Source organism: Kickxella alabastrina, assembly GCF_025024165.1.
Source record: "Kickxella alabastrina strain RSA 675 chromosome Unknown BX661scaffold_28, whole genome shotgun sequence".
Taxonomy (NCBI): domain Eukaryota; kingdom Fungi; phylum Kickxellomycota; class Kickxellomycetes; order Kickxellales; family Kickxellaceae; genus Kickxella; species Kickxella alabastrina.
In genome coordinates this window covers 89,505-114,799 of record NW_026251499.1, presented here as the reverse complement: position 1 = coordinate 114,799, position 25,295 = coordinate 89,505, and the positions used below count along the sequence as shown (strand labels likewise).

Sequence of the window (25,295 nt, the reverse complement as noted above, 5' to 3'; positions counted from 1 at the left end):
CAGCAATTGACTGTTGGTAGTTATAAATTCAGTAGATTTATCCGAGTTATTTCCACGGGAATCACAGGCGCGGATACAATTAATCCTTTGGCAAACCCGGTTTTAGGTATGCGTCTTCCATCCAATGATCAGCCACCTGTAGAGCCATCAATTATACTATCTTCACCCGCCGTTCAGCCAGCACATCGGCCAGGACACACATCCCTGTTTCCCGCCGACGCTGCGACACAACCCACTGCTCAACCGACCACAGCCGCACGTCCCATCCCCACCTCGACAATGTTTGTGTCATCTCAAGCCGCTGAAAAGATCAGGAAGATACTTGTTAAATATCAGAACAGTGCCGAGCGCAAGGCCACCAATCTCAGAGAGCGCACACTTCTCAGAAATATTATTCTTCATATTCACGACTAAAATATTTATTATTTATATAAGTTGTGTATGTAGGTTTTCAAAGTCAAATCAATCTAATATATTTAGTTTGTTGCGTTAATACTGCTGTGCAAATTGATTGATTGATTGTAAAATATAATTCATTGTAATATTTCTGTGTTCATATCATAATGCTTTGTCTAATCAGATTGGAGGATTTAAAACCATCGTAAAAACGTTACAAACTCAACCATAAAAAACTCGTCCACGCATTTGCAGATATGGCATGTACAGAAATATGCCAAGCAGCTTGATCGTAAACATTCAAACCGTGGTTGAAAATTGTCTAAAATAAATGACTATGTTTTTAAATTGACATCATATAGTTAAATTTATGTACCCTGTCCATTTTGAATAACTAATAGCGCCAAAATACAACTTGCTGCGCAGAAAAAACACTGAAAAACAAGACAAAATCAGGTAAGCCCAGAAGAAAACAGGAGTGCAGCTGGCTTGAGAGCTACACACTCCCTTTTTTGCCGCTCGAGCTGCATGTGTTGATTTCAATTTTGCTTCGTGTTGTTGATTATTTGTCGCGACACCCTTATCCCGGAAACATATGATTTTCTAATTCTTTTTTGGAACTGAGGACAGAAATCCTCTCATCCTCATTCTCATCCTCACTTTCGTCCTCATCGGCCATCAAAATATCTTAAAATGGGCTAGTCAATGCATCAAAGCACAAATGCGCAGCCGCGGCACAATTTCACGGGTGTGTTAAAAGGGCAGTTTTGACGGCAGGTCAATTAAAATTTAAACCAAACACAATTCATATTACTCCTTTGATTACGTTCAGCTCTTTTTTCGGTTTTTCGTATTATCTTTTTTTCTTGAATTCGCATTTTACTTCTTTTTTTACCAGCAGTGATTATATTTTTAAAGCCCACCGACCATGCCCTCTCTTTACTCCCCTGCGCAGGTGCTCCCACTACTCATCATTGAAAGTATTGCTTCTTACATGCCCGTGCTCCCGAACGTCATGCTGCCGATGATGAATGGCCTCCGGTCGAAAGTCAAGCAGCCTCCCTTGCTGCCGCTCATGGGCACATGCAGGCAGTGGCGGTCCATTGTTTGCCCTCTGTTCTACTGCTCGGCACTTTTGGAATTCGATGGAAATAAGGAATTTCATAAAAAGAATACATCGGTCATCCGTTTGAGCGACGTGATAGCGACCGGCAACCACAAGCATATCAGGCAACTGCAAATATCAATCAACACATTGGGCTTTGCTGACACCGAAAAGGCCATCAAGGACATAAAAGCTGCGTTAGACCAAGGCGGGCCATTGCATACAATACACGAGGTCACCCTATTGGTTGACTGCCGCAGTACATCTTACCATCCGTACACTTTCCAAGAAAGCGAGGACACTGAATTTGACACAGAGCTTGTTGATGCCACGCTGGCTCAGTACGCACAGCTCTTTGACAAGCTTTTGCCCAACAGACGCATAATGACCATGCACAGGGCCAGACCGCTGTGTTACTTGAGCGAGACAAGCAAGGCAGTATATGCGCAGGTCAACTTGTTTATACATAACCTTTTGGGCACCGCACTGGGCCATCTTTCTCTGCACCAATTCAGCGTGACCAAGCCGATAGTCAAGCAGCTGGAGGCCTCAGCGCTGCGCCGCATTTCAATTGCACACCACAAGGGCTCGCAGCAGCACCTGGAGCTTATTCGCCGCAATTACAAGTGTCTAGAGTTCCTGCGTATTGACCATGCCACGTCACACGCAATTGAAAAGCTGACGTGGCTCGAAAAAAAGGCAGGCACCCTGGTCTATCCGCAGCTGAAAAAGCTGTATATCTCATCATGCTCAGGCCGGCGCAACATTGCGCACTCCCATCATAACCAAGATCCGTTCCCAGCACTCGAGGTCCTCGTTTGCCGCGGCCATTTTCCCTTTTCCTCGCCTCTCATTCTACAGCAGGGCCGATCGCATATCCGCGTGCTCAAAATCGACATGGACCATGAGCTGATGAGCATTCTCGACGAGCACAAAGTGCTGGCCCCTGGGTCGTTCAAAGTGCTAGACGTGGTTATACTCGGGTGGTCGGTTCGCAACAACGCACCGGTGTCCGACCATGCGAATGCGCTGTTCCTCAAAGCGCTCAGCATTGCCACTAGCCCGCAACAGGTGCTCATTCACAACCTGCATATTTATGATGTTGAGGCATCCCTGCTGTCAAAGGTCAATTTTACTAACCCACTTCAAGTGCTCGATCTTGAGGGAACCACTTTGACGATGGCCCAGGCGATCAAGCTGCTCTGCGGATTTAAGCGCCTGGACAGGGCCAATTTGTGCATCAAGGACGATAATGTGCAACACACGACCCGCATGCCGATGGCTAATGAAATTCAGGAGTACCAGGCACAGTTTAAAGGCTACTCGTCAAGTGTGCGTCTGCTGGGCATAGATAGGGCATACTATACAAACTCGCGGCGAAAAGCTGAGTACATTGTGCTAATGACCAGTATTCTCACAAGCGTACAGATAGTACACATTGGAAGCGTTAATATCTCGCGCGCGGGTAGCATTCTTGGAAGAATTAACCTTGTGCTGAAAAGAAGCATGTACAAGGACTGCGACCAGGTCAAAAGTGTCAAGTATTCAATTGGAAGCTTCTAGTTTAGTTGACAATATTTGTTTTGGAATAAATTCAATTTATTATCTTGGAAAACAAAAACAAAAACAAAAAACCGTTCCGCTCAATTGTATGGCGGCGGCGAATACGGCGCATTGCGGTGAACAGCTGGCTCTGGAGTTGTCACTGACGATTGGGACATGGTGTCATATTCGGGAGAATATTTTGGCAGCGGCTCAAAATATCGGCGCTTTGTATCGCAGCTACTGCCATTGCTCAGGCGCAGCTTGTTCCGACGATACCTGTTGATAAGCGACCACGCAAGTACGCTCAATAGAAGCGAGACCAGAACGGTTGGCCAAATTATGTGTATCACGGGCATATGCTTGTAGTAACAGTGGCCATTACCATCGCAGTCGGCGTTATTGTGGGAAATCAGTCGAATGAGGCTGCTCTCTTCCGGCCCGAAGCTTTCAGTGGTCTCAGTCGGTGCCAGTACGACGGGTTGGTTACTTTTGTCCATGATATAAAACGTAAAAAGCGAGTAAAAAATAATAGTACGGAGTGATAGCTGAAAAAATACAATTTGTTACAAGAAAAATAATGATACTAAGAGACAAAGACGGGGGAGGGGAGAGGGGATGAGGCCCTCTACCGTTCGACGTTAGCTGACAATTGTCGCTGGAATTTACATATTGCATATTTTGTTATTATTTTCATTTGCATAATTGGAGGTCACCGTCGACTTTATTATGCTATACTTTCAAAGAATGAATCGGGGTCGACGCCACAATTAGCATTAATACAGAACCCAACCGATTGTTCTCTTGTTTTAAAACAAACCATTGTTTATATTTTGCAATTTTTCGAAAACAAATCTGTTAATCACAATCCACAATTCATGTAACCGTAAAGTTAATATTTATTTTTGATAGTCTAAACTTGTATATGAACGAGAAGCTCGAGAAATATTCCAGGGCTACTCGCATAAAACAATAAACATAAAAACTATGATCATTGTGCTTAAATTGCAACTGAAATGGAGCAATGAAATAAAGTTAGGAATGACCATACGGTAACCCCCTATTTAAAGGGTTACTTCATTTAGAAGTAGGAGAGGAGAGCGGTACCGGCAAGGAAGGCCGAGCCCAGGGACAGAACGTTGCTCATGGCACCGTTGGTGTGGGTCACGGTGACGGTGTTCTCGGCGGCAGCGGCGTTCTGAACAACAGTGACGGGCTGGACGGCGACAGCAGCGGGCTGAGCATAGTAGTCGCTGGCGGGGGCCTTGTTGGCGGCAACGAGGGCAGCGGTGGCGGCGAAAGCGATGATGGTGGACTGCATTGTTGAAAAGATTAGGTTAGTTGGTAAGAACTTTTTAAAGTTGTTAAAAGTAGCAATATTTGTTGTTGTAGTAGTAGTAGTAGTGATGATGTTTTGAATTTGAATTTTACTCGGGCGTCGGCTGCCCTTTTATACCATTTTTGTAAGGTCATTTTGCGTATGTGTGTACAAGTGTGTGTACAGTTATTTTGTTGCTGCAAGCAGTTTAGTCATCGTGGCCAAAAATAAAAAAACGGCAAAGCCAAACGATAAGTATAGAATAATAATGGTTGTCGAGAATCCTAAAGTACTCATAAAAAACCATTCTGGGCGCATTTTCATTCAGAAAATGTGTTTTTCAATACCTTTCATACCAAATTGTTTAATCGTCGCATTTGAACCTCATCACTTACCCCACACACAATATTGTTGCTATCTACATTGAATTTTTTCTTTCCTTTTCGATCGACAAGCAAATAGAAAATATACAGGGGGAGGGACAACATGCATGGCATGGTCATAAATTTCCCCTCACTCTTTTGATTAAAGTGAGCGGTCATATGGAAAGCGATCTGCATCTAAAAGATAATATTGTTGGTTTGTTATATTGCCTCAGCGTTAAAGGCTAGAACACGAAAAAAAACCACTTTTTTGTATGACGAAAATAATTATAATTAAACGATCCTCTGTGGCACCTCTTGTGTCTACAAAAACGTCACTGGCGACTGACCCTAGACCCTGAACAATTGATCACAGTCTAAGAGTGCATTTTCAAGACTAGGGGGTGATGATTTTGTGAGCACTCAGAACAACTTTGCATGATCGCAGGTGACGGTCGCACAATAAACATTCTTAGATATATAAATTGAGCAGCGCGCTTCCCCTCTTTCCCCCGTACACGGTCTAGACAACAATATTAACATGCTTTTTTTCTTCTATTCCCAACAGCAGATTTTTGAATATCAATCGCTTTAAAAATTGGTTCTCGACATTTTGTAATTATTATTTTCACACACACGCAGCACGCACACTTTCTTTGAAAAATTATCATAAAATGAAGAACGTTCTTTTCCGTATCGGCTCGATACCCGTTAACCGTGACGCAGCTCCCCTTCTGACAGTGCTCACGACCGCAGGTGCCTATGGAATCTACACTGCGATCCACAAGCTCAGACAGCCTGAAATCCGCCATCACAGAAGCGACCAACACTAATTCAAATTTTGATTCTAAATCGAGCAAATAAAATGCAATTAAATAAATACATATCATTTGCAAAAGTCGTCAAGTTTTTAGCTATTCTGTCCTTTATTTATTTCCCCAAACGTGTTATCACATGCATAATGGTTTGGTGTTATAAAAGAAGAATAGGATACATAATTAAATTATTGAAAATATCCTTAATTACAAACAGCACCATTGGGGACAATGGCAGTAAATGCAAAATAGAAAACAGCAAAGAGGGTGGAAAGAAGCGTGCCGAAATATTTCCTTTCTACTACATTTATTTACGCTGGTTCTTTTTCTAGATGGTCAACTCCCAGTTGCCAACGTTGCTACCCTCATTTTTGATGGCACAGCACAAGTTGCAACTGGCATGGCTTCTCCTGTAGATGATGCAGCCCACCCAGAAGAAGAAACAGTGCCCAAAATCAGACGGCGCTTTTGTAACAGATATTGCTGTAGGCCTAAACATGCGCATCATCTTCAACCGCTTCGGCGAGGGATTGAGGATTCCTGCTTGGTTCACGCGATCAGTGACAAAAGACGAGTGGGACAATATGCGCAGAATTTAGCCTGTATCTGTTGTCTGTCATCAGACGAGAAAGGGCTCAAGCAACGTAGAATTGAGATAGCCAAATATTTTTCCCACATGTTTTCCTCACTTATTCTCAACAGGTTTGAACTCGCTCTCGATTGGCAGTCTGAATAATCAGCAAGCGAAGCGAGCAGGTGATGATGACTTATTTCCATTCTTTCTTCTTTCAGCATCATATAAAAAGGGAAGGGGACAACCCCCCTTACCTTCCTTTGCTTTATTGTTCTCTTATCCCTCGAACAAAGCGGTCATTTCATTTTTCATATTGCATTTCTTCAACCTATAAATTTTTTATTTAATATTCATGGCATTTATAAAATCATCAATATACTCACGCAGCATGATGGGCGACATGGCACTCATAGTTTTGATATGTATCGGTCTTTTACTCTTCCTGGCAATCCTGAATATACTCGAGGACTACGTTTTTGGCGACAGCGAGAGGCTCAGAAAAAAGGCTGACAGTGGCTTCGGGGATGGGCCATATAACAGCAATTGTCTTTCTTGCAGCAGGGTTTGCCCAGGTGTTTGTGGTGATGAAAAGTGCCCTTACATATTTTCTCTCCGCGAAAGGGACAGTATGAGCGACTATATGCATTGTGATTGTACATACTGCAAGACACATCGCGAAGAAAGGCGCACATCAATATCGATGGTTGGCATGGGGGCCTGAGCGGGGCATGATTGCCGCAGACTTGACCTCTCACATGACGACATGGGATAACAGCATTTTCCCTGTTATCTTTCCTTCTTTTCTTTTCATTCCTCTTTGGCATTCGTAATTTTTTATTTAAATTTGCATGTATTCACTCTTCAATTTCGCCTTTGTTTCAAATTTGTGGTTAATGTGACAAAAAGAAAAGAAACACTGAATTTTACACACACATATATTTAACCGAATGACAACACAGCTACTCCAGGCGCTTCGGCTGCCGTCGTTGGCCCTGCAGCGGTCTCAGCTCAATCGAAGAGCCAAGGAAAGAGACAGAGGCAGAACCAGAGCACCGCAGCCTCTGCATTCGCCAGCGCAACTGAATACACCAGGATTAAACTTGGTGTTCCCCGCGTGCCCCTCTTGCACCCACAAAGTTACGCATCACCACAAAGGCGCGGCCAAAATGAACTGGAATGATACTGCGCGCGCACAGAGTCGACAGTGGGAGTGCCAGAGCTGCTGCTTGTATCTTAAAGAGCAGGACGTCAGCTGGACTTACCGGATATCTCTCACTCTGGCCAATGTGGTTAGCACAACTGGTGGCAGTAGTAGCAGCATGAAGGAGGTATCCGTCAGCATCCTGGGCCCGGCCGCTGATGTGCTTTTTGGGTGTACGGCGGCCCAATGGGTTGAGGCGGTGGACCGCACGGTGGAAGCGCTTGAGAACAGCACGCACTCCATCTGTGCTGCGGCCGCCACATTGGCTGAGCGCATGGCAGACCAGCTCGCTGCACTTGTTGATATTTCTGCCGGCGTACTCGACCCGTTCATGATTTTTGAATGCAAGCAGATATCGAATGCGTACGCGCGCAGCAACACCAACCAATGCAACGTGTCGCGGATGAGCAGAACGAGTGTTTGCAAGGAGCTTGCAGAAATTGGAGGACCGCCATTGATACATCTGTGGCAAATGGTGGCTTTTGGAGCACTGTCAGCAGAGCTCGGTGCTGCTAGAGCCGAGCAAATATTGGGTTTAGGATTTGCTGCGGCATTCAAGAACGTGTGTGTTGCTGATATTATTTCCGCAGCGCCCATTTTCCCATTTTGTGATCCAGGCACTGGCACTTTGGCTGCGGACCAGTTCGCTATAGACATGAACATAGAAAAACACCTCGATTGCGATGCCATTTTTCAGCTCTGGAGATTGGACAGAGCCGACCAATGTGCGAGCACGATTCGAGCTTGGGAACACACCACTTCTGCGCAACAGATAAGCAGCATTATAGACAACGACGACCTTGACGACCTATTTGACCATTGCTCGCAGCTTCTGCTGTCCAACAACAATAGCGCGGTGAGGCCTGAGGCCAGGTCAGCAAACACAAGCGACCCGCTGTTATCTGCCCAGCTCCTGGACGAGAGCCGTTATGACGAGTACTTGCACAACCTGTTTATAGACTCCCAGCAGGGCGAAAGCACACTCTCGCAGCAGCCACAGTCTGTCGGCAGCAACAGTAGCAGCGGCACTAACGAAAGCGTGCTTTTTGACGCTGGAATTCCTTACGACTGCGATTTATCGGCACTTTTGGCCATGTCTCCGTTTATGTGTACCAACGATAGCATTTTGCGCAGCCCATGCGAAACACCAGCAGCAGCGGCATCATTGAGTGCATTCGAGCAGACACTCGAGTCCACTCTCAGAGAATTGCACGAGCACAAAAGTCAGCCCACCACTAGCCACCGAGCAACAATGTTGGCGGCGGCACCGGTATTTGCACGCACAATTAGCGAAGGCGCGCAACGAACCCCTACAAGAAAAGGAAGATTTGAAAATAGCGGCAGCGCAGAACCAGTGATTTTGGCACAAGAGACGCCAGTCGCTGAGCAACATTCACCTGTCAGAAAGCGATCCAGAATTATCGTATGCGAAACGCCAGCGGCTCTGCAGCGTACACTGTCGCTTAATTCCGTACCCCGCAGCAAGCGGTCTCCATCAAACAACACGCCTTCACGTACCAATAGCAATTATGCCAATTGCTTAGTTGTGCCCGAGACACTGCTGCCAGCATCATCGACAACTAGGGCGCGCAAGGTCCCATATGTTAAACCACAAAGAACAAAAGTTGAATCAACATTGAGGGTCGGTGGTGTCAACAAGGGCAATGCAAATGTGAGGCCAACGCAGCCGTTGTCTTGGCTGGGAAGGCAGCTGAGCTTGTCAGTTAAAGGCAGCAGCGGCAATAGAAGTGTTGGTTACGCGCAGCCACCACGACCAAGCACAAGACCATCGCAGAAATCTCATGAGCAGCCGACTGTGTCAGCACTCGAGGCTCCGGCAGGTCGACAGAGAACCTTGAAGCTTGTCAAAAGAGGCACCAGCAATAGCACCAGCGACCTATTGAAAGACAAGAACTCGTGATAGAAATTAACAAATGAGTATTTTATATTCGGAGACTTTTTTATACATTTGCCCATATCCAGTCCAATTGTATTTGACCAGTAATTAATGCTTTGAACTGTTTTTGAGAATCGGGGGTTTAGCCCTAATCCAAGTTCAACATTCCATATTTTTGAACTGTTATTTCATTCATTCAGTTTTATTTTATTTTTACTCGACATAATTTAAATTGATTGAATGTCGCAGATTGATATTCACTACAGTAAAGCGCAGCAGACCGAGTTTTGCCTCATCGAGACACAGGGCTCCTTGGAGACAGACATGCCGGGAGGACTGAACGGGCAGCAAAGGTTTGGCCAGATCGAGCGACTGCCTGATGGCAAAGTAATCATGAAGATTGGCATCCACCGTGCGGCTGGATCCGTAGTACCGTTGAAAAAACCGCTGGCTGTAATGACAAAGCGGTGCGTCATTGATGATAATAGCGACAATGTGAACGATAATGGGGTTGAAAATGAGGATTCTACGGTTGCCTATGATATTAAGGCGATTATAAAGGAAAAGTTTATATTTAAAATGCGCCCAGAGGTTAATCTTCAGCAAGAGATTCTGAAACTACCTATCATTTGAAGCATAACATTTTTGACATATTTGAATAAAATTATATATTTACTAAAGTTGTTAATAGGTAAAAAAAACCTGAAATAAAATTAGAGCAACGTTGAGTGCAGGTTCAAAGTAGAAGTGCGTTGCACAACTGAGGTTAGCTGAGCAGTGAGCTGTGTGACAGTGTAGTTTAGTGCTGTGATATGTGGAAGTTACTTTATTAATTGTTGATAGAAGAAGGAAAGTCTGAAGTTATATAAGCCCAAGTACCTTCAAGTTCTATGTCCATGAATTCTGTGAGAATGACTTGAATATAACTTTTAAATTCACCACCATTATCAGATAGTTGCTGAACGGGCCCAGTAATGGCATTTGCTAGGATCCAAACTGTGTTTTGTGCATCATTTTATAATGCTTATACATGCTACACTCATTACAAGCAACATAGTTGCAGTGCTCGCAATAATAAGCGTTGTTAATGACTTTGATGCCTGGAACTGGAAAATCCACTCGCTGCAAACGATCTTCAAACCAACGCTGAAGCTCATCCTTTGGCATGGGGCAAGAATCCTCTGACAGCAGATAACGACTCGCCTCCTTGACAGTCTTTTGGTTGAATTCGATCTTGTGCTGATGTCCATGTTTCTTCTGACAGCTGTAAAGATGAATATAAATGCCACCAGGGCATGCTATATAGCAACAAGTCAAACAAACAATTAAACCGCTGCCGCGTTCAACCTACAAGTTCAACACAGGCAATGTCGACTCTGACGGAGGTGGCTACAATTTTAGATTAAACGTATGGTTAGTATTTAACAGTCAATTACACACAATTTAGTATTGTATCATTTTAACATATACTTACACTTGTTATATTATCGTCGCCAGTGTCGGCCTGATCATTAAAATCTGTTGAGTTGAGCATACTGCACATAAGAGCATGGCTCTCTTTCATATGTTTAAAAGTATACTGTTTGCCACAAAGGCACTCGAGCTTATCGTTTTTCCATTCCAATACATGTTTTCTGCCGCTGACCAAAGTGACTGATTGAATTGTGTTGTCTTGAGTGCATATCACCTAGACCACCCGCTTTAACCTTTATCAGACATTTAGAGCACTTGAACTCCTTTGGCTTGTGTTGAGTTTTTCTAGGAGGCATGCCAGAAAAAGTGGTAAAAATCTTGTCAGGTAAAAAGCAATTTAAAAATGTATTCAGCATTAACAGCCAACAAATTGTTTAATAAAAAGCGGATTCATCCATCGTGATTGTTTATGTTTGAAAAATTGAGTATGGGAAAACAATGTATATTTTTCTTCAAAATTTAACTAATTTTTAACATCGGTTAAATATTTGCATCTAAGCACTGGAAAAAAACCAACTAAAATATATTTAATTGGCAAAAGATATGGCTTTATTCATAAAAAAGTTATTTATTTTAGTCGTGAATATGAAGAATAATATTTCTGAGAAGTGTGCGCTCTCTGAGATTGGTGGCCTTGCGCTCGGCACTGTTCTGATATTTAACAAGTATCTTCCTGATCTTTTCAGCGGCTTGAGATGACACAAACATTGTCGAGGTGGGGATGGGACGTGCGGCTGTGGTCGGTTGAGCAGTGGGTTGTGTCGCAGCGTCGGCGGGAAACAGGGATGTGTGTCCTGGCCGATGTGCTGGCTGAACGGCGGGTGAAGATAGTATAATTGATGGCTCTACAGGTGGCTGATCATTGGATGGAAGACGCATACCTAAAACCGGGTTTGCCAAAGGATTAATTGTATCCGCGCCTGTGATTCCCGTGGAAATAACTCGGATAAATCTACTGAATTTATAACTACCAACAGTCAATTGCTGGACAGGTCCAGTAATGCCATTTGCTGGGATCCAATTTGTTTTGTGCACTTTCTTACAATGTAAATACATGCAAGGTTTACTACAAACAGCATAATAGCAGTGCTCGCAATAATAAGCGTTGTCAATGACTTTGATGCCTGGAACTGGAAAATCCACTCGCTGCAAACGATCTTCAAACCAACGCTGAAGCTCATCCTTTGGCATGGGGCAAGAATCCTCTGACAGCAGATAACGACTCGCCTCCTTGACAGTCTTTTGGTTGAATTCGATCTTGTGCTGATGTCCATGTTTCTTCTGGCATCTTGTAAGATGATTATAAATGCCACCAGGGTATACTATATAGCAACAAGTCAAACAAACAATTAAACCGCTGCCGCGCTCAACCTGCAAGTTCAACGCAGTCATTGCCGATTCTGACGGAGGTGGCTACAATTTTAGATTAAACGTATGGTTAGTATTTAACAGCCAAATTACACACAATTTGCTATTGTATCACTTTAGCATATACTTACACTTGTGTCGTCATCGTCGCCAGGGTCGGTCTGAGCATTGAAATCTGTTGAGTTGAGGATACTGCACATAAGAGCATGACTTTTTTTCATATGTTTAAAAGTATACTGTTTGCCACAAAGGCACTCGAGCTTTTCGCCCTTCCACTGCAATATGTGTTTTCTGCCGCTGGCCGAAGTGACAGTGATTGGATTGTGTTGTCTTGAGTGGATGTTACGTAGATATTTTGTTTTAAACGTCATCAGGCATTTAGAGCACTTGAACTCCTTTGGATTGTGGTTATTTCTGCTGGGAGGCATAGTTGACAAGGTAAAATATAAAAATTGTATTGAAAAGTATATTTTTGGTCAATGCATTCATCATAAGTTTTTTAAATAAATAATGGCAGCGTATCTGAAAAACGTGAAAGACATGAACAATATCTGTGACGCCAGAATTGGGCTGGGTCCCGTGACAGCGCTGATGCACGCAATCCCATTGTTGATATTGCATGCGTGTAGCGATTTTATTATGTGAGATTTCCTAGCTCTTTTTATAGTCTCATTTAAAGTATATTTATTTTACTTGTAGAATCTTCATTAAAATGTTGCTTTATTTGACAAACGCAACAAAAAATGTTCAAGCACTATGGAAAACAACTTCCACTCCCAGGCAATTAGCCCTGGGTCTTGATAAACCCCAGGCACGTTAGCTCTAGAATAGTATGTGCTAGGGGCATGTATCCAGTTTTGTAGTAGAGTCCATGAAGGGCAAAGTGGCACGATTGAAAATCAGTTTTTCTTTGCTTGCCTTAGTTATTAGTTATTTATCTTCGCTTGTTTGGCATTCTCACTAAATAATTATTTTATTAAAAAACTATTCATTCTCATCAAGTTTATGGCGTGGCTTGGTTTTCATTTGCACCAGTTTCTATATGGTCTGGAGAATCCTGATTTGCTGTGAATGTTTTGTTTTTTATTTACCAGAAATGGAACATTTTCATTTTGGCATCCGAATAATGAGTATCTTTAAAGATAAAAGTACGTGTATATAATTTGCGGGACTTTACATTTTAAATGCTAACCAAGCAAAAAGTTAAACTGGCTATTTTTCGCTGTTACATTTTACATTATCATGTATTCCTTGTATCCACTGCTTGCATTCCCACACCAACCAGTACAAAATTTTTGTCAAGGTAACCGAACTTTATTTTTGAGTTACAAATTTAGAATCCACACACAAATTGAATCATGCCATTAGGGCGCGCGCCTCCATTGTGGCAATCATTGACAGTCATCAATAAATGTGAGTTGTTAAAAAATAATGAGACAGCAAAGCAAATAGTATATATCCCACCCTAAACGGCCACGCCAAATCTCAACATTCAAGCACCGCACTTTCATTCCAGATATCAATTATTGTCGCTCACACGTTTTGAGAAAAGGATGAAGTGCCACAAACAAGCACATGCAGCATAACAAGATGTGTGTTGGACACTGAAAAGAAGCACACATTTGACAGGGTTTCATTATTTTTTTTCGCAGTTTTGCCTTAAGTTGACTATATTTTGTTGTATACTTGTTTTCGGCACATACATTCTTAATGGAAAAATGTATGCAGTTGAATTAACAGGATTTTGACATGCAAAATACAAGTAGAAATGCGCCGGCAAATGTAAATTCGGACATTTTAATGATTAGAAAAATATTTTCCACAAAACTGCTTACACAAACATGCATTTTTGGTATATCTGAAATGGTGTAGTTCTTAAAATTTTTTGACATGTTCGAGAATGCAAAAAAAGCATATTCAAATTACACATGATTGTTTGGTTGGGGGTGTTTGTAAAACATACAACTTGTTTTTTAAGGACATATTCGGAATCAGGTCACAGCAAGCAATTGGCTTACATGTAGTCGATGCTTTAAAAAAACATCTGCTCGGAATGCCACACATAATGACTATAAATTTTGCGAAGCCAGTATGTATCCAATAGGCAATAACAATTCAAAGAATAAAATTGAAGATCGCGCGTATTTGAGTCAGCAAAATCAGAATAATCAACTGACAACCATTTGTTCCAAACTGGCGATTCAACCGGTCTTTATAACGTGGCTATGTGAAAAAATAATTCTTCTGTTTAGAAATTCAGAAGCTCTCTGAAAGCATGGGCACACCCAATTATATAATGATTTATTCTGGTTTTAGGCCGTTGATCTGTCAAGGTGCATATAAATATATACTTTTTGATAATACCACAGGCGGAATTGAACTTTTTTATACATTAACTGGTATTTAGTAAAATTTGTGAGTAGAAAGGGCGGCGATTTAAACCTAATTTTCAAAATAAAAATTGTGCGTGGCTATTTCTTTGTAAAGTCGTTGTCTTTTTCTTTTTCTTTTGCGGAGAGTAAAATAAATAAATTTAAACCCAAGAAATCCAAGCTTGGGTTTGGAATAAGGGTCTGCAATTATAAACTGAACCATCAACAGAGATGGAGCAGCCTCAACAAAATAATCAACTAAAGAAGCGGTAAAATTAGTTGCTACATAAAAAGGAAAAATTTTGAGATCGGCAACAACTTGCAATTATAAAAAAGTACAAGACAATGCTTCGACTTGGATCGGCACTGGGGCGCACTTAAACGTTTGTTTTGCCAAACAATCTAGTTTCGCAAGCTTCGGTGTGGTGCAGTTTTGCTGGGGAAAGCAATAGGCGATATATTTCTGGGTTGATAAGCGCTCTCGGTGTCCACCAAAATAGGCCAAAAAAGCATTGGGAATACCTCAACAGCATTCTAATCGGGAGATGCAATCAAATGCTCTAACGTATTATAGCGTATGCATATAAATTGAACATGTATGCGGAGGCGCCAAAGACGATTGAGGTAAAAAAGATCAACCTGGATTGTGGATTACTGCACTAGATAGATTTGAAATTGCCGAGCAACCAGAGCCTAAAAATATCAACAATGGGTTGAGAGCCAGGGACCGAGAGCTGAATGCAAAAAAATTGGGCACTAATTTGAGAAAATAGGGAGGGTCGCGAATTAACACCAATTAATGCATGCGTGGGGCGAAGATCCAACTTGCCATATTTACTTGCATGTTGGCGAGTGCGAGAATCATACACTTTAAAAAAACCACAATGCATTGTTGGCTGTGCGCTCTGTCTTGCAAGTATCTTTATTTTTTATCTACTAAAACTGTCGGTATCGGAAGCAGTTCGTTTTCCGCTTGCTTTTGTTTGTTTGTGTTGGTAAATCTACCCATGGCCTCCACTTTTCTGGTACCATTGGCTGTGCTAGTTCAACTTGCGCTGGCAGACTCAGGGCCGCAAACTCGAACACAGGCAATCGCTTGTTTTTGTGTGGGCTTTTAGTCCATAATTCTGATAACCCAAATCGGTCAAAAGAGGGAGGCAGCTAGTAGGTATACTTGCTCAGTGAGAAAGAAAGCGCAAAAAGGGGGTGCTTCAATATTTTCTATAGTAACTTGGTGTGGTATTAATGACAGAGCTTGGACTAACACTGGGCCCATTTGTGCAATTTAGAGCTGCAGCTTTGGCTGTGCTGCATTATTGCTTGGCGCTTATAAAATAAGCAGAAATTATAAACAGAAAATGTGATGCAAAAAAGGAGTGCCAAACCAGTTGGTGGTTGCATTGCATCCGTTGAAAAAAATGGTGTGCTTCTGGGGATGTGCTCCTGAGTATTGCATGTGCGTCAGGCACACTGTATTCTGCCGTTTATATTTTATATATATGTGTGTCTCCGCCATTCCCTTTCGCTTTATGTTTCCAATTGCTTTTTTTTGCATGCCACTTCCCCTATTAGTTTGCCTCCCTTAATTTTTGACTTCCCTTCTTACTGGTCTTATTTCCTGTTTCCTTTTAACCTGCACTATTATTAAGAGCTCTCCTTGGGATATTTTTTATTTTTTATTTTTATTTATATAGTGATACACCAATAACCAAGTTTTTTCTTCTAATTTTCTTTTCATTCACCTTTCATCCATATTCTTCCTCTCACCCTCTCTAATACTTTCAACAGGGCGTACCGCTCGTAGCCAATAAACTAAAACTCACAACATGGCCCAGGATGATAACGGAAGATGGGTTCTCGGCTCGCGGCCATACAAAATTCGGGTAGGCGTTGTCCTGACTATTTTCGTTATCTATATCATCTATGTTATAGTCACATTCACAATGTTCATTATCAAGGCGCGGGATAAGCACAGTGGTCTGTTGCAGCGTAACGTCAGATTGGTAACTCTGCAGGTTGTAGGATGCTTTTTAATGGGTATCAGTGGCATGATCAGTACCTCTCTCCAGCAATGGCCGTGCTTCCTCAAGCTGTGGCTAGTTAACTCTGGTTACGTGCTCCTGTACTCCTCCGTCGCGGCGCGCGCCTGCCAGCATATTGTTGTCTCCAACCTGCACACCATGACTAACAAGCTTGCTGGAAACAACAACCCGATGTTCAAGGAGTCGCCAAAGTGCAACATGAAGTTCCTGCGCCAGACCACACGCGCCAACCGCAGCGCCAGCCAGACAAGCATTATGAGCAACACTGATTTTGACCCGAGCGACGGCATCCGCGCTCTTGACGAGAAAAAAGATGGCCCTGATCACAGCAAGCATATCCTTCAGGCCTCTATGCACCTGGGCGACGGAGCCGATTCGAGAACTTACAAGCGGCTGAAAAAGTACTCCAATATGCAGCGTTTTGTGACAGACAAGTCTCTCTTTCTCTTTGTCATTGGTCATCTCGTTGTTGCCCTCATCATGTCGCTTGTCATCAACATTGTCAACAAGCAGTTTAGTATCTCGCCGACTAGCAATACGTGCACAATGATGTGGGGTTTTATTCCCATCGTAGTCATTGTTGGCTTGTACAGTATTCTGATTCTGCCGTTTCTCTTCGTTAAGTGCTGGCCCCTCAAGGACGCGTACGGTATCAGAAACGACATTCTTGTTTCCAGCCTCGTCGGTATCTTTACGCTCATTATGACCATCGTCTGGGAGACCGTGCTGTTCCATATTGCCCTGAAATGGTCCGGATGGTTTTTCTCGTGGGTTTGCGGTATCTTTTGCCACACTGTGTCGGTAACTGTACCCTTGTATGGCGCTATTCGCCATTCGCGCGACGTTATTCACCGCATGCACGGCGCCAGTAGCTTGGGCACGTCGATGGCGGCGGTCATTTCCGGTGCTGGGGGCTCTAACATGGGCAAGCGTGCCGAGTTCAACGCCATCCTGTCTGACCCTTACGAGTACCGCTTCTTCTGCGACTTTGCCGCTTCCTGCTTCTGCTCCGAGATGTGTGCTTTTATTGACGAGTATCAGGCGCTCAAGGGCATGACTGTTATTGCCCTGGGCTCTGAGGACATCTGGCGCGAGGATGTCGACCAGCTCGATCCCTCATACATGACGCGCATGGCGACGCACAATTCAGATAGCAATGCCATGGGCTACCTTGCCATAGCCAACAACAACAACATCAACCCTAATGCAAAGTCGCTGCGCGTGCAGACGCCTCCAACCGTCAGTATTCTCGACACTGCCAAGGGCATTTATCCCCAGTACGATCTCAATGACAACACGCCGTTCCCGGTTGCGTCTATGGACAGGCTGGTCGCTATATTCAGCGTGTTTGTCAACTCCAACTCGTACACTGCTGTCAATCTGCCATCATCAATGGTACTCAGGATAAGAGAAAAACTCAGCAGGAGTCAGCTCACCCTGACTATTCTTGACGAGGTCAAGGACGAGGTTCTCAATATGCTCTACTTTGATGTTTATACCAGATACACGAAGAAGAGATAGATATGTTATGCTTCAACTCTGTGGCTACACGGATTGTTTATTTTTTGCATTTTCACATTACATTAAAGAAAATAATGACTACACGTATCCTGAAAATCGACATCCTTCCCACAGATTGCATAGCAGCCTAGCAAGAGAAAATAGATCCATTGGGCGAGACATAAAATAAGTAAAAAAAGACAACCTAAAATTGCTGAATAAGACTGATTGTCTACCGCGTCACCTTGCCCGTCATGGGCTCTATTGCAGACCTGGCTATATGGCCCTATAACTTCAGTCAACAGTTGTAGATAGTGTTTTTTATATTATCCTGTTATGTAAAAGGGAGGTGTGTGGGGAGCACTATTGTAATAGTATTAGAAAGATAGGTGTTAAATTATAAAGTTTTATTACTAATGTTTCTAAAGTGCTATTATCGTCGACCTCATCTTATATGTGTCTCAATGTCTTTGTGGCATACACTGGCAGTTGCGTGCTCTGTTCGCGAGAACTGGTCCCTATGAAAGTAACCCAGGTCTCTGATATAGCATTATTAGCGTATCTGTATTCGTGCGCTCAGCGCATCTATTTCGAGACAGACAGTATGTCCGGATGTCAACAGTGGCGTCTGGTTTAGTCCACTGTAATTTGATCAATATCAGATCTATCAGCAAGCTGGCAGGAATCTGTCTCATGATTCTTGCCCCCAGTGTCTACCTCTATATCCTCGGGCTGTGTAACAATCCCACATTGTCTTTGTCAAAAAAAGTGTTTGTCCAAAACAGAAAACTAGGTCCAATATTTTCACAGTAATTATAAAAGCGGAGGTTCCAAGACAAACACAGCTGAGAACGAAAATGGCAATATGGCAATTGTGCTCTGCTTGTCTATGTGTGAGTGTTGCATCTGTGGAGAAACGTCGATACTGTCAGGAGCTATCAGCGCGGTGTTCTGGATTCAGCTTTGCTTTTCTACCACCTGATTTAATTAAATCTTTCTGGTTAGACTTTTATTTTGTTTGATTGATGGCACGCGAGGGTTGATGACAGGGAGCGCTCACACAAAAAAAGCAGCTGTAATCATCTCTGTGCTCTTGGTGTTTACAAATTCAACGTTTTTCTTACCTCCAATTTAACTTTTTGTATATTTACTCTTTTAAATAAAAAACATGAATTCAGGCAGTTCATCCAATAATGTCTTTCCACATGCGTCGCTGCCGCCCTTGCGAGATGAAACCGAGGACCTACCAAGCTACGAAGAAACACTAGAAACGATTTCCCGCAAACAATACATATTGAAATATCCGCAGCTCTTGTCCCGCACAATACATGCGATAGATTCTGATACAGGGAGGCCCGGGTATATGAAAAAGGCTAAGGGGTTGTCGATATCAAAAACACAGTTTTACAAAATGGACAGTGGTGCGGCAACAGCGGCAGGGTCTTTAATGTGGAGTTGTCAGAGGGAGAGACAGGGGTTTGAACTTGTGTTTAGTCGACCATGTGCTTCAGAGCCTCGGTCACGGTCTAGGCCAGCGTCAGCACTAGAGTCTACGTTGATACCTCCATCTCCAGCGGCACCAGATGTTTTGATGCCGGACCTGGTTGAAGATGATATAGGCACCCAGATACTATTGGACAACAAGGAAGCAGAGCAGCAGGAACAGAATACCAGAGAGTACAGGAACGAAGAGGCACCGCCGCCAGCGTACGAAGAAAACGAACCCAATCGGTTAGAGGAAATACGTCTGATTTCCACCAACCCCTTTCCATTCACCTATGATTTCACATTTCCTGAAGACCAAGGCAATCGGCTGCGGTGGACGCGTAATCAGGAGGCGAAGGATGCTGGCGAGGTGTCGGAGGAGCGGCCATGGAGAGAGTTTGTTTGCGTGGAGAGGTTGACTGGTCGAATGTTGGCTGAGGTTGTAAGGCGTAAAAAGAGGGATCCGACTTTGGGCACTTTGGTCATCCATGGTGATTTGGACCCTGGGTTGCATGAGCTTTTGGTTTTTTCGGCGGTAACTGTAATTGAGGAGTACCCAATGAGGTGCCTAGCTTATTTGGGTCGCGGCGAGTCTTAGTGGTTTTAAAACAAGATTATATGGCTTCTTTAATATTGATGTGACATTGTCTTTTACTTGTTTTATGTCTCGCCCAATGTATCTATTTTCTCTGAATAATTAAAAAACGAAGCCCTCCTCTCTTTTGCCTGATTAATGGTGCGCGAGGCTCGATGATTGGCGAGTGGGGCTCACACAAAAAATCCAGCTGTTTATTTCTGTGCTTCTGGTGTGAACAAACTCATCATATTTTTTTAATTGGATCTTTACACTCATGTCCTACATCAGGAAGCCCTTTGTTTCTAGGGATTCCTTATAGTGCTATGAATTAATCTCCTGCAAACAATACATATAGAAATATCCGCAGCTCTTGTTCCGCACAATACAAACGGATAGATGATAATTCAAGGAAGTGTCTGAGGAGAACTAGCCGTGTAAAAAAACAAAATAATTACTGGGCTCTAAGTGCAGCTGCAATACCTCTCCTAGTATGATAATCCGCATACATTTTATTAACGGAGGAAGCAGTATCCGTTGTTTCATCAGTTGCTAATACTGGGGAATACCAGATGGCATGCCTGACTAACCTAGGCCGCGGCGAGTCTTGAATGCAAACACTCAAGTGAACAAAATGGCAGTTATTGATGCGAGATGAGGGGTGTCATTTTGCTGATGGTTTACTGCTATTGGTCTGCAATCAAACAGACCAATGAACGGATCAAAAAGGGCAGACCAGTGATAAAACCGTTGCTGCTGCGGTTTCATCAGCAAAAAAAGCGATTTCCCTGTATACTTTAATTTAAAAGCAAGTGTTCTTTCGCTCTTTCGCATTTCATAATATATGTATTTTTTTTATATAATTCACCAGCCATTCAAGCTGTTTTATTAAATTATTTATTCATGAATGAGGAATGCTTCGAGTTGCAGCAATGCGAAATGGAAGCATTGACAGCCATATACGGCGACGGCGACAATAACCAGTTTGCGTTCACTGTAGACAGCGGCACAGACCAGATCAGCGGCACAGTCGGCATAGAGGTGGACACAGACAGTGTGGCCAGATTGCTTAAAGACACTGAAGGCCAGGACATAAAGTACCTTCCGCCAATTCAGCTACAATTCACGCTGCCGCCAGCATACCCTTTAGACGAAGCACCCGTAATCACACTGTTTTGCTGCTGGCTGGACGACCAAGGCCTGGGGGCGATTAAGGAGCGGCTGTCGATGATGTGGGAGCTTGAGCGCGGCATGGGCGTGATACACAGTTACATTGACTTGCTCACATACGACCTATCGCCCAGCGAGACCATTTGTGTGGACCTCCATAGTGACAGGGAGACCGTACTGGCTCATAACCAGACTGGCAAGCGCAGAAAGTTTGAAAAGGGAATTTACGCGTGCGCCATTTGCATGGAGGATGACCAACCGGGAAAGCATTGCATGGAACTCAGCTGCGGACATGTTTTTTGCCGACACTGTCTGGCTGAATACCTGGGGATGATCATAGCCGAGGGCTCTCTGATTTTACTCAAATGCCCCGATCCAGAGTGCCGCAAATCACCGGCACAGCCTTCCATTAGCGACCAGGAAATGGCGGATCTCCTGGATGTGTCTCAGATTGCGCGCTACACGCGGCTAAGCGAGCAGCGGAGGGTCGACCAGGACACCACGCGTTTTGCCTGGTGTCCCCGTTCAGGCTGTGGCCTCAGCGTCGAATGCGATGCTCGGTATCCGCATCTGAGCCAATGTGCTTGCGGCTACACATTCTGCAACCTGTGTTTGCGCGCCTGGCACGGCACCAATTACTGCGAAATTAAGAGCTCCGAGCGTATACTCCGCCAATACATCCGGGTGGTTCGCGAAACCGTTGATTCCCAGGCAAGAGCCCGATTGGAGAGGCAGTATGGCCAGGGTGTGCTTCAGAAAATGCTGCGTGATCATGACCAGGATAACGCCAGCGTGGATTTCATTAGGGAGTCGTCACAGCAGTGCCCCAAGTGTAAGCTGTTTATTCAGAAGGCCTTTGGGTGTAACCATATGCAGTGTACGAGGTGTGCTGCGCACTTTTGTTATTTGTGTGGAGTGCTGCTTCATCATGATAATCCAATGAAGCACTTTAATAATACAAGGTCAGCTTGCAATCGGCGGCTGTTTGAAGGGCTAGAGACCGGTGACCAAGACCAAGAAGGGGGGGATGACGAGGAGGCTAATTTGCTTATTAGGCTGGCGTTTGGTGGCAACTCGAGTGATGAAGACGAATGACAACGACAAGGGAATAAAGGAATTCTAATGATAAATGGCATATTCAAACATTTCAATTCATATGCTGGATTTTTTTTAGTTTTTCTTTCACCCCCCCCCCCAAAAAAAATTAAGAGTCATTTAGAGCCAGTTTTAGTTTTAAATTTAGTGCCCATTTCATTTTTTTTAAAAAAAAAACCAGATCAGCAGTTGCTGCACCTTTATTTCATTGTACTGGTGGGGAAGAGAAATTTTCTATTCAGATAGTGTCAACTAAAAAAAATTTAGTTGCATGAATTTTTTTGGGTCCATTCATGAAACCGAGCCAAAAAAGGGCCTGTGCACAAACTGCAACTTTTTTCTTTGATAAAATTTTTTCTTTCATTTCCTCTTTTTTATTATATAAACGGCAGGCTTTTTTGTTTCTTCACTCCGCTTTTCACCAAATGTTTTCACTTTCACTAGTTTTTTTTATTATTGTCTAGTTTTTTATAAGCTACATGTTTTCACAGGCAAGGGCCTATACACAGTTAAAGTTGTTGCCGCACGCCATTGTCCCCACCACAGTCGCCGTTCTCGGTACCACCTCGATCAACACCGCACTATCCTGACAAGATAAAACAAAGAAAACCCTCCCATTTATATTGTTTTACTATTATTATTTTTCAAGTCATGAAGACACTCCTTCTATCAGCCAAACGACTCAGCGCAAAGCAGCCCATCAATCTTCGCCGAGGAGCACTATTCTCTTCAAACAGCACGGCAAGCCCCCAGCATCCAGAAACCAATGCCCCAACCAACCACTTTAGACACCAGCACTCGGAACCTCAAAATGTTTCGGTTGTTCCCCGACACCATCGCGAGCGCGAATTGATCCTCAGCGTACTCAGCACAGTGCCCAGCCCACGCGAAGCGCGCAAGTTTCTCAACAGCGTCAGCGGCACAGAGACAATGCGAAGCCAGCGTCAGTTCGAAGAACACCAGGCCAAGCTAGCTGCTACATCTCCGGAAGCAGCAACAAACGGGCTTGTTCCTGGAGAAATGCACCTCGGACAGGGGATGCGCGAGCACCTGCAGCTGAGAGTCGGCGATGCGGTGCCGCAGAAACTCACGGCTTTGGTGTTTATCGATGGGTCGGCAGGGGCAGTGGAAAATACAGGCAAGCTGTTGGCACAGATGCAGCGCATTGGGGTATCGCCTGTTGTTCTGCTTTCGAGCCAGTCGGCCGATGCCGCGAGGTATCGGGATGTCATTAGGTGTGCGCATCGGCTGGCGGATGCTGTGGAGAGCCATGGTGGCCGCGCGCGGCCTGTGAACGAGGGCGTGTTCTGCACTGACTCGGCCAGCACCAGCGCTGGCGTGTCCGTGGATGCTGAGCTTGTGGGAGCAGCCATTGCGCAGGGTCAGATCCCCATCATCTCGCCCATAGTTGCCGACAGCGCCCTGCAGCTCCAAGTTCTGGCCGACACTGCTGCTGCGCCCGCATTGGCCTTTGCGCTGGCGCAATGCACGTCGTCGCAAAGCGCCATGCCCGGCAGCCACGGGGCCTTCTCGCTCTTGCTCGCGCGACTCATTGTGCTGGGCAACTCCGACGGCATATCGGCCTTGGACGGCACATTCCATCGCTTTGTCAATTTGCAGGAGGACTACGCGGAGATCCGCGAAATGTGCGGACAGCGGAAGTGCTTGGATCTGATGCGCACGTGTTTGGGCATCTTGCCGCCCACGGCCGCGGGCATTGTTGCGCCGGCCATTTCTGATCCGTCGTTGGTTATTAAGGGGTTGATCTCGGAGCGTCCTGTTGGGACGCAGCGCCAGGGCAAGCGTATGGAGAGGGAGCAGGCAAAGGATTCGCAGCCTCAGGAATTGAACAACCTTGGCGTGCCTAACTACAAGCCCCTGGCCAGCTACCCGTTCCACTCCACGGCGGCTGCCGTTGGCGGGCCCAGACCCTTGGTTACCGTGCCTTCACCGACGCAGTTCACGCTGCTCCGCCATGGATTTTCCATCCAGCGCCACACTTCGCTGGATACCGTCGATCTGCCACGGCTCAGCGTGCTTCTGGAAGCGTCGTTCAAGCGAACACTCGACGCAGCCTCGTACTACGATCGGCTGCGTAATAAAACTCCCGGCGGCATAGAAATTATTGTGGCCGGGGACTACCAGGGCGCTGTCATTGCCACGCATGAGCAGCTTCCGGGGATGTCATCGTATTTGCCGTATCTCGATAAATTCGCCGTGTTGCCGTCGGTGCAGGGCACGGGGATGGCGGATATTATGTGGACGCAGCTGAGGAGAGCGTGCCCAAGCTGCATGTGGCGGTCGAGGAGCGATAATGGCGTTAATAAGTGGTACTTTGAGAGATCCAGTGGGCATTGCAGGGCCCGCGCGTCGCAGGGCACGAAGTGGGTGTTTTTCTGGTATCAGAGTTCGCCCATGGCTGCTGTTGGAGATGGAGGAGAGATGCTGAGAAATAAGAGGCTGAGCGCGGAGGAGATCTATGCTGGCATCGAGGTTGCTAATTCTATCGAGCCTTCTTTTGTCTGACAAGCCACTTTCAATATCACAGTAGCAAAAATACGACAGTGTATTCTGGAAAAGCAGCAGCAGCACAAAAAACATTTGTTTTGGTTACAGAGTAACCTGCTGCTAAATGCTCATAGATGTTCCGTGTGTGCTATCTTTTTCTACTTCTGGCAAAACATATTAGCACACTGTTAGTGCACGCTACATTTTAACGAAATGTAAAGGAAAGTGCGTAAACACAATCTCCAAGGTTACCCCCCGCAGGTTGGGGGGGGTGTTTGTTACAGTGATGTGTTTAGTGGTTACTGTTTTTAATATGAAGATCGGGTAATTGTTTTTCTGTTTACTTAATTCCAGTGTGGAGTAATGTACCGCCGAAATACTTTAAATAGGTATATTGAATTCACACGCACGCGCTCGCTCGCTTGCTCGCACGGGTTGTTTTTCTCAGTCAGTTGATATATTGATTAAGTATCTAAATATAAGAATTTTGTTTGCCCT

The 25,295-nt window shown here is 44.5% G+C and overlaps 8 protein-coding genes across 8 annotated transcripts; 7 read left to right on the top strand and 1 right to left on the bottom strand.

Annotated features, from left to right (window-relative positions):
* Window positions 1-1,050: 1,050 nt before the first annotated feature.
* On the top strand, window positions 1,051-3,113 carry BX661DRAFT_188003 (uncharacterized protein). The gene has a single exon (XM_051537336.1). It carries the CDS (start codon window positions 1,325-1,327, stop codon window positions 3,062-3,064), a length of 1,740 nt encoding a protein of 579 aa, XP_051389156.1. The 5' UTR covers window positions 1,051-1,324; the 3' UTR covers window positions 3,065-3,113.
* An 811-nt stretch (window positions 3,114-3,924) lies between these two features.
* BX661DRAFT_188000 (uncharacterized protein) lies at window positions 3,925-4,642 on the bottom strand. The gene has a single exon (XM_051537335.1). The coding sequence runs from the start codon at window positions 4,362-4,364 to the stop codon at window positions 4,125-4,127; it is 240 nt and encodes a 79-aa protein (XP_051389155.1). The 5' UTR covers window positions 4,365-4,642; the 3' UTR covers window positions 3,925-4,124.
* Window positions 4,643-7,059: 2,417 nt separating this feature from the next.
* BX661DRAFT_200575 (uncharacterized protein) lies at window positions 7,060-9,234 on the top strand (the record flags this gene model as incomplete). The annotated part of the gene is made up of 1 exon (XM_051538428.1): window positions 7,060-9,234. One exon carries the CDS (start codon window positions 7,060-7,062, stop codon window positions 9,232-9,234), a length of 2,175 nt encoding a protein of 724 aa, XP_051389154.1.
* A 91-nt stretch (window positions 9,235-9,325) lies between these two features.
* Window positions 9,326-9,890, top strand: BX661DRAFT_62285 (uncharacterized protein). The gene has a single exon (XM_051539325.1). The coding sequence runs from the start codon at window positions 9,451-9,453 to the stop codon at window positions 9,841-9,843; it is 393 nt and encodes a 130-aa protein (XP_051389153.1). The 5' UTR covers window positions 9,326-9,450; the 3' UTR covers window positions 9,844-9,890.
* Window positions 9,891-15,970: 6,080 nt separating this feature from the next.
* Window positions 15,971-18,099, top strand: BX661DRAFT_187993 (uncharacterized protein). Its single transcript, XM_051537334.1, has one exon. It carries the CDS (start codon window positions 16,250-16,252, stop codon window positions 17,984-17,986), a length of 1,737 nt encoding a protein of 578 aa, XP_051389152.1. The 5' UTR covers window positions 15,971-16,249; the 3' UTR covers window positions 17,987-18,099.
* Window positions 18,100-19,065: 966 nt separating this feature from the next.
* On the top strand, window positions 19,066-20,110 carry BX661DRAFT_187991 (uncharacterized protein). Its single transcript, XM_051537333.1, has one exon. The coding sequence runs from the start codon at window positions 19,134-19,136 to the stop codon at window positions 20,046-20,048; it is 915 nt and encodes a 304-aa protein (XP_051389151.1). The 5' UTR covers window positions 19,066-19,133; the 3' UTR covers window positions 20,049-20,110.
* Window positions 20,111-20,819: 709 nt separating this feature from the next.
* Window positions 20,820-22,485, top strand: BX661DRAFT_187989 (RWD domain-containing protein). The gene has a single exon (XM_051537332.1). It carries the CDS (start codon window positions 20,928-20,930, stop codon window positions 22,287-22,289), a length of 1,362 nt encoding a protein of 453 aa, XP_051389150.1. The 5' UTR covers window positions 20,820-20,927; the 3' UTR covers window positions 22,290-22,485.
* Window positions 22,486-22,618: 133 nt separating this feature from the next.
* On the top strand, window positions 22,619-25,294 carry BX661DRAFT_187988 (uncharacterized protein). Its single transcript, XM_051537331.1, has one exon. The coding sequence runs from the start codon at window positions 22,941-22,943 to the stop codon at window positions 24,813-24,815; it is 1,875 nt and encodes a 624-aa protein (XP_051389149.1). The 5' UTR covers window positions 22,619-22,940; the 3' UTR covers window positions 24,816-25,294.
* Window position 25,295: the final 1 nt, after the last annotated feature.

Bases quoted from the DNA above. Each gene is read 5' to 3' on its own strand.
- BX661DRAFT_187993 (XM_051537334.1), top strand. From the start codon at position 16,250: ATGGCCCAGGATGATAACGGAAGATGGGTTCTCGGCTCGCGGCCATAC.
- BX661DRAFT_188003 (XM_051537336.1), top strand. From the start codon at position 1,325: ATGCCCTCTCTTTACTCCCCTGCGCAGGTGCTCCCACTACTCATCATT.
- BX661DRAFT_188000 (XM_051537335.1), bottom strand. From the start codon at position 4,364: ATGCAGTCCACCATCATCGCTTTCGCCGCCACCGCTGCCCTCGTTGCC.
- BX661DRAFT_187991 (XM_051537333.1), top strand. From the start codon at position 19,134: ATGAATTCAGGCAGTTCATCCAATAATGTCTTTCCACATGCGTCGCTG.
- BX661DRAFT_187989 (XM_051537332.1), top strand. From the start codon at position 20,928: ATGAATGAGGAATGCTTCGAGTTGCAGCAATGCGAAATGGAAGCATTG.
- BX661DRAFT_187988 (XM_051537331.1), top strand. From the start codon at position 22,941: ATGAAGACACTCCTTCTATCAGCCAAACGACTCAGCGCAAAGCAGCCC.
- BX661DRAFT_62285 (XM_051539325.1), top strand. From the start codon at position 9,451: ATGTCGCAGATTGATATTCACTACAGTAAAGCGCAGCAGACCGAGTTT.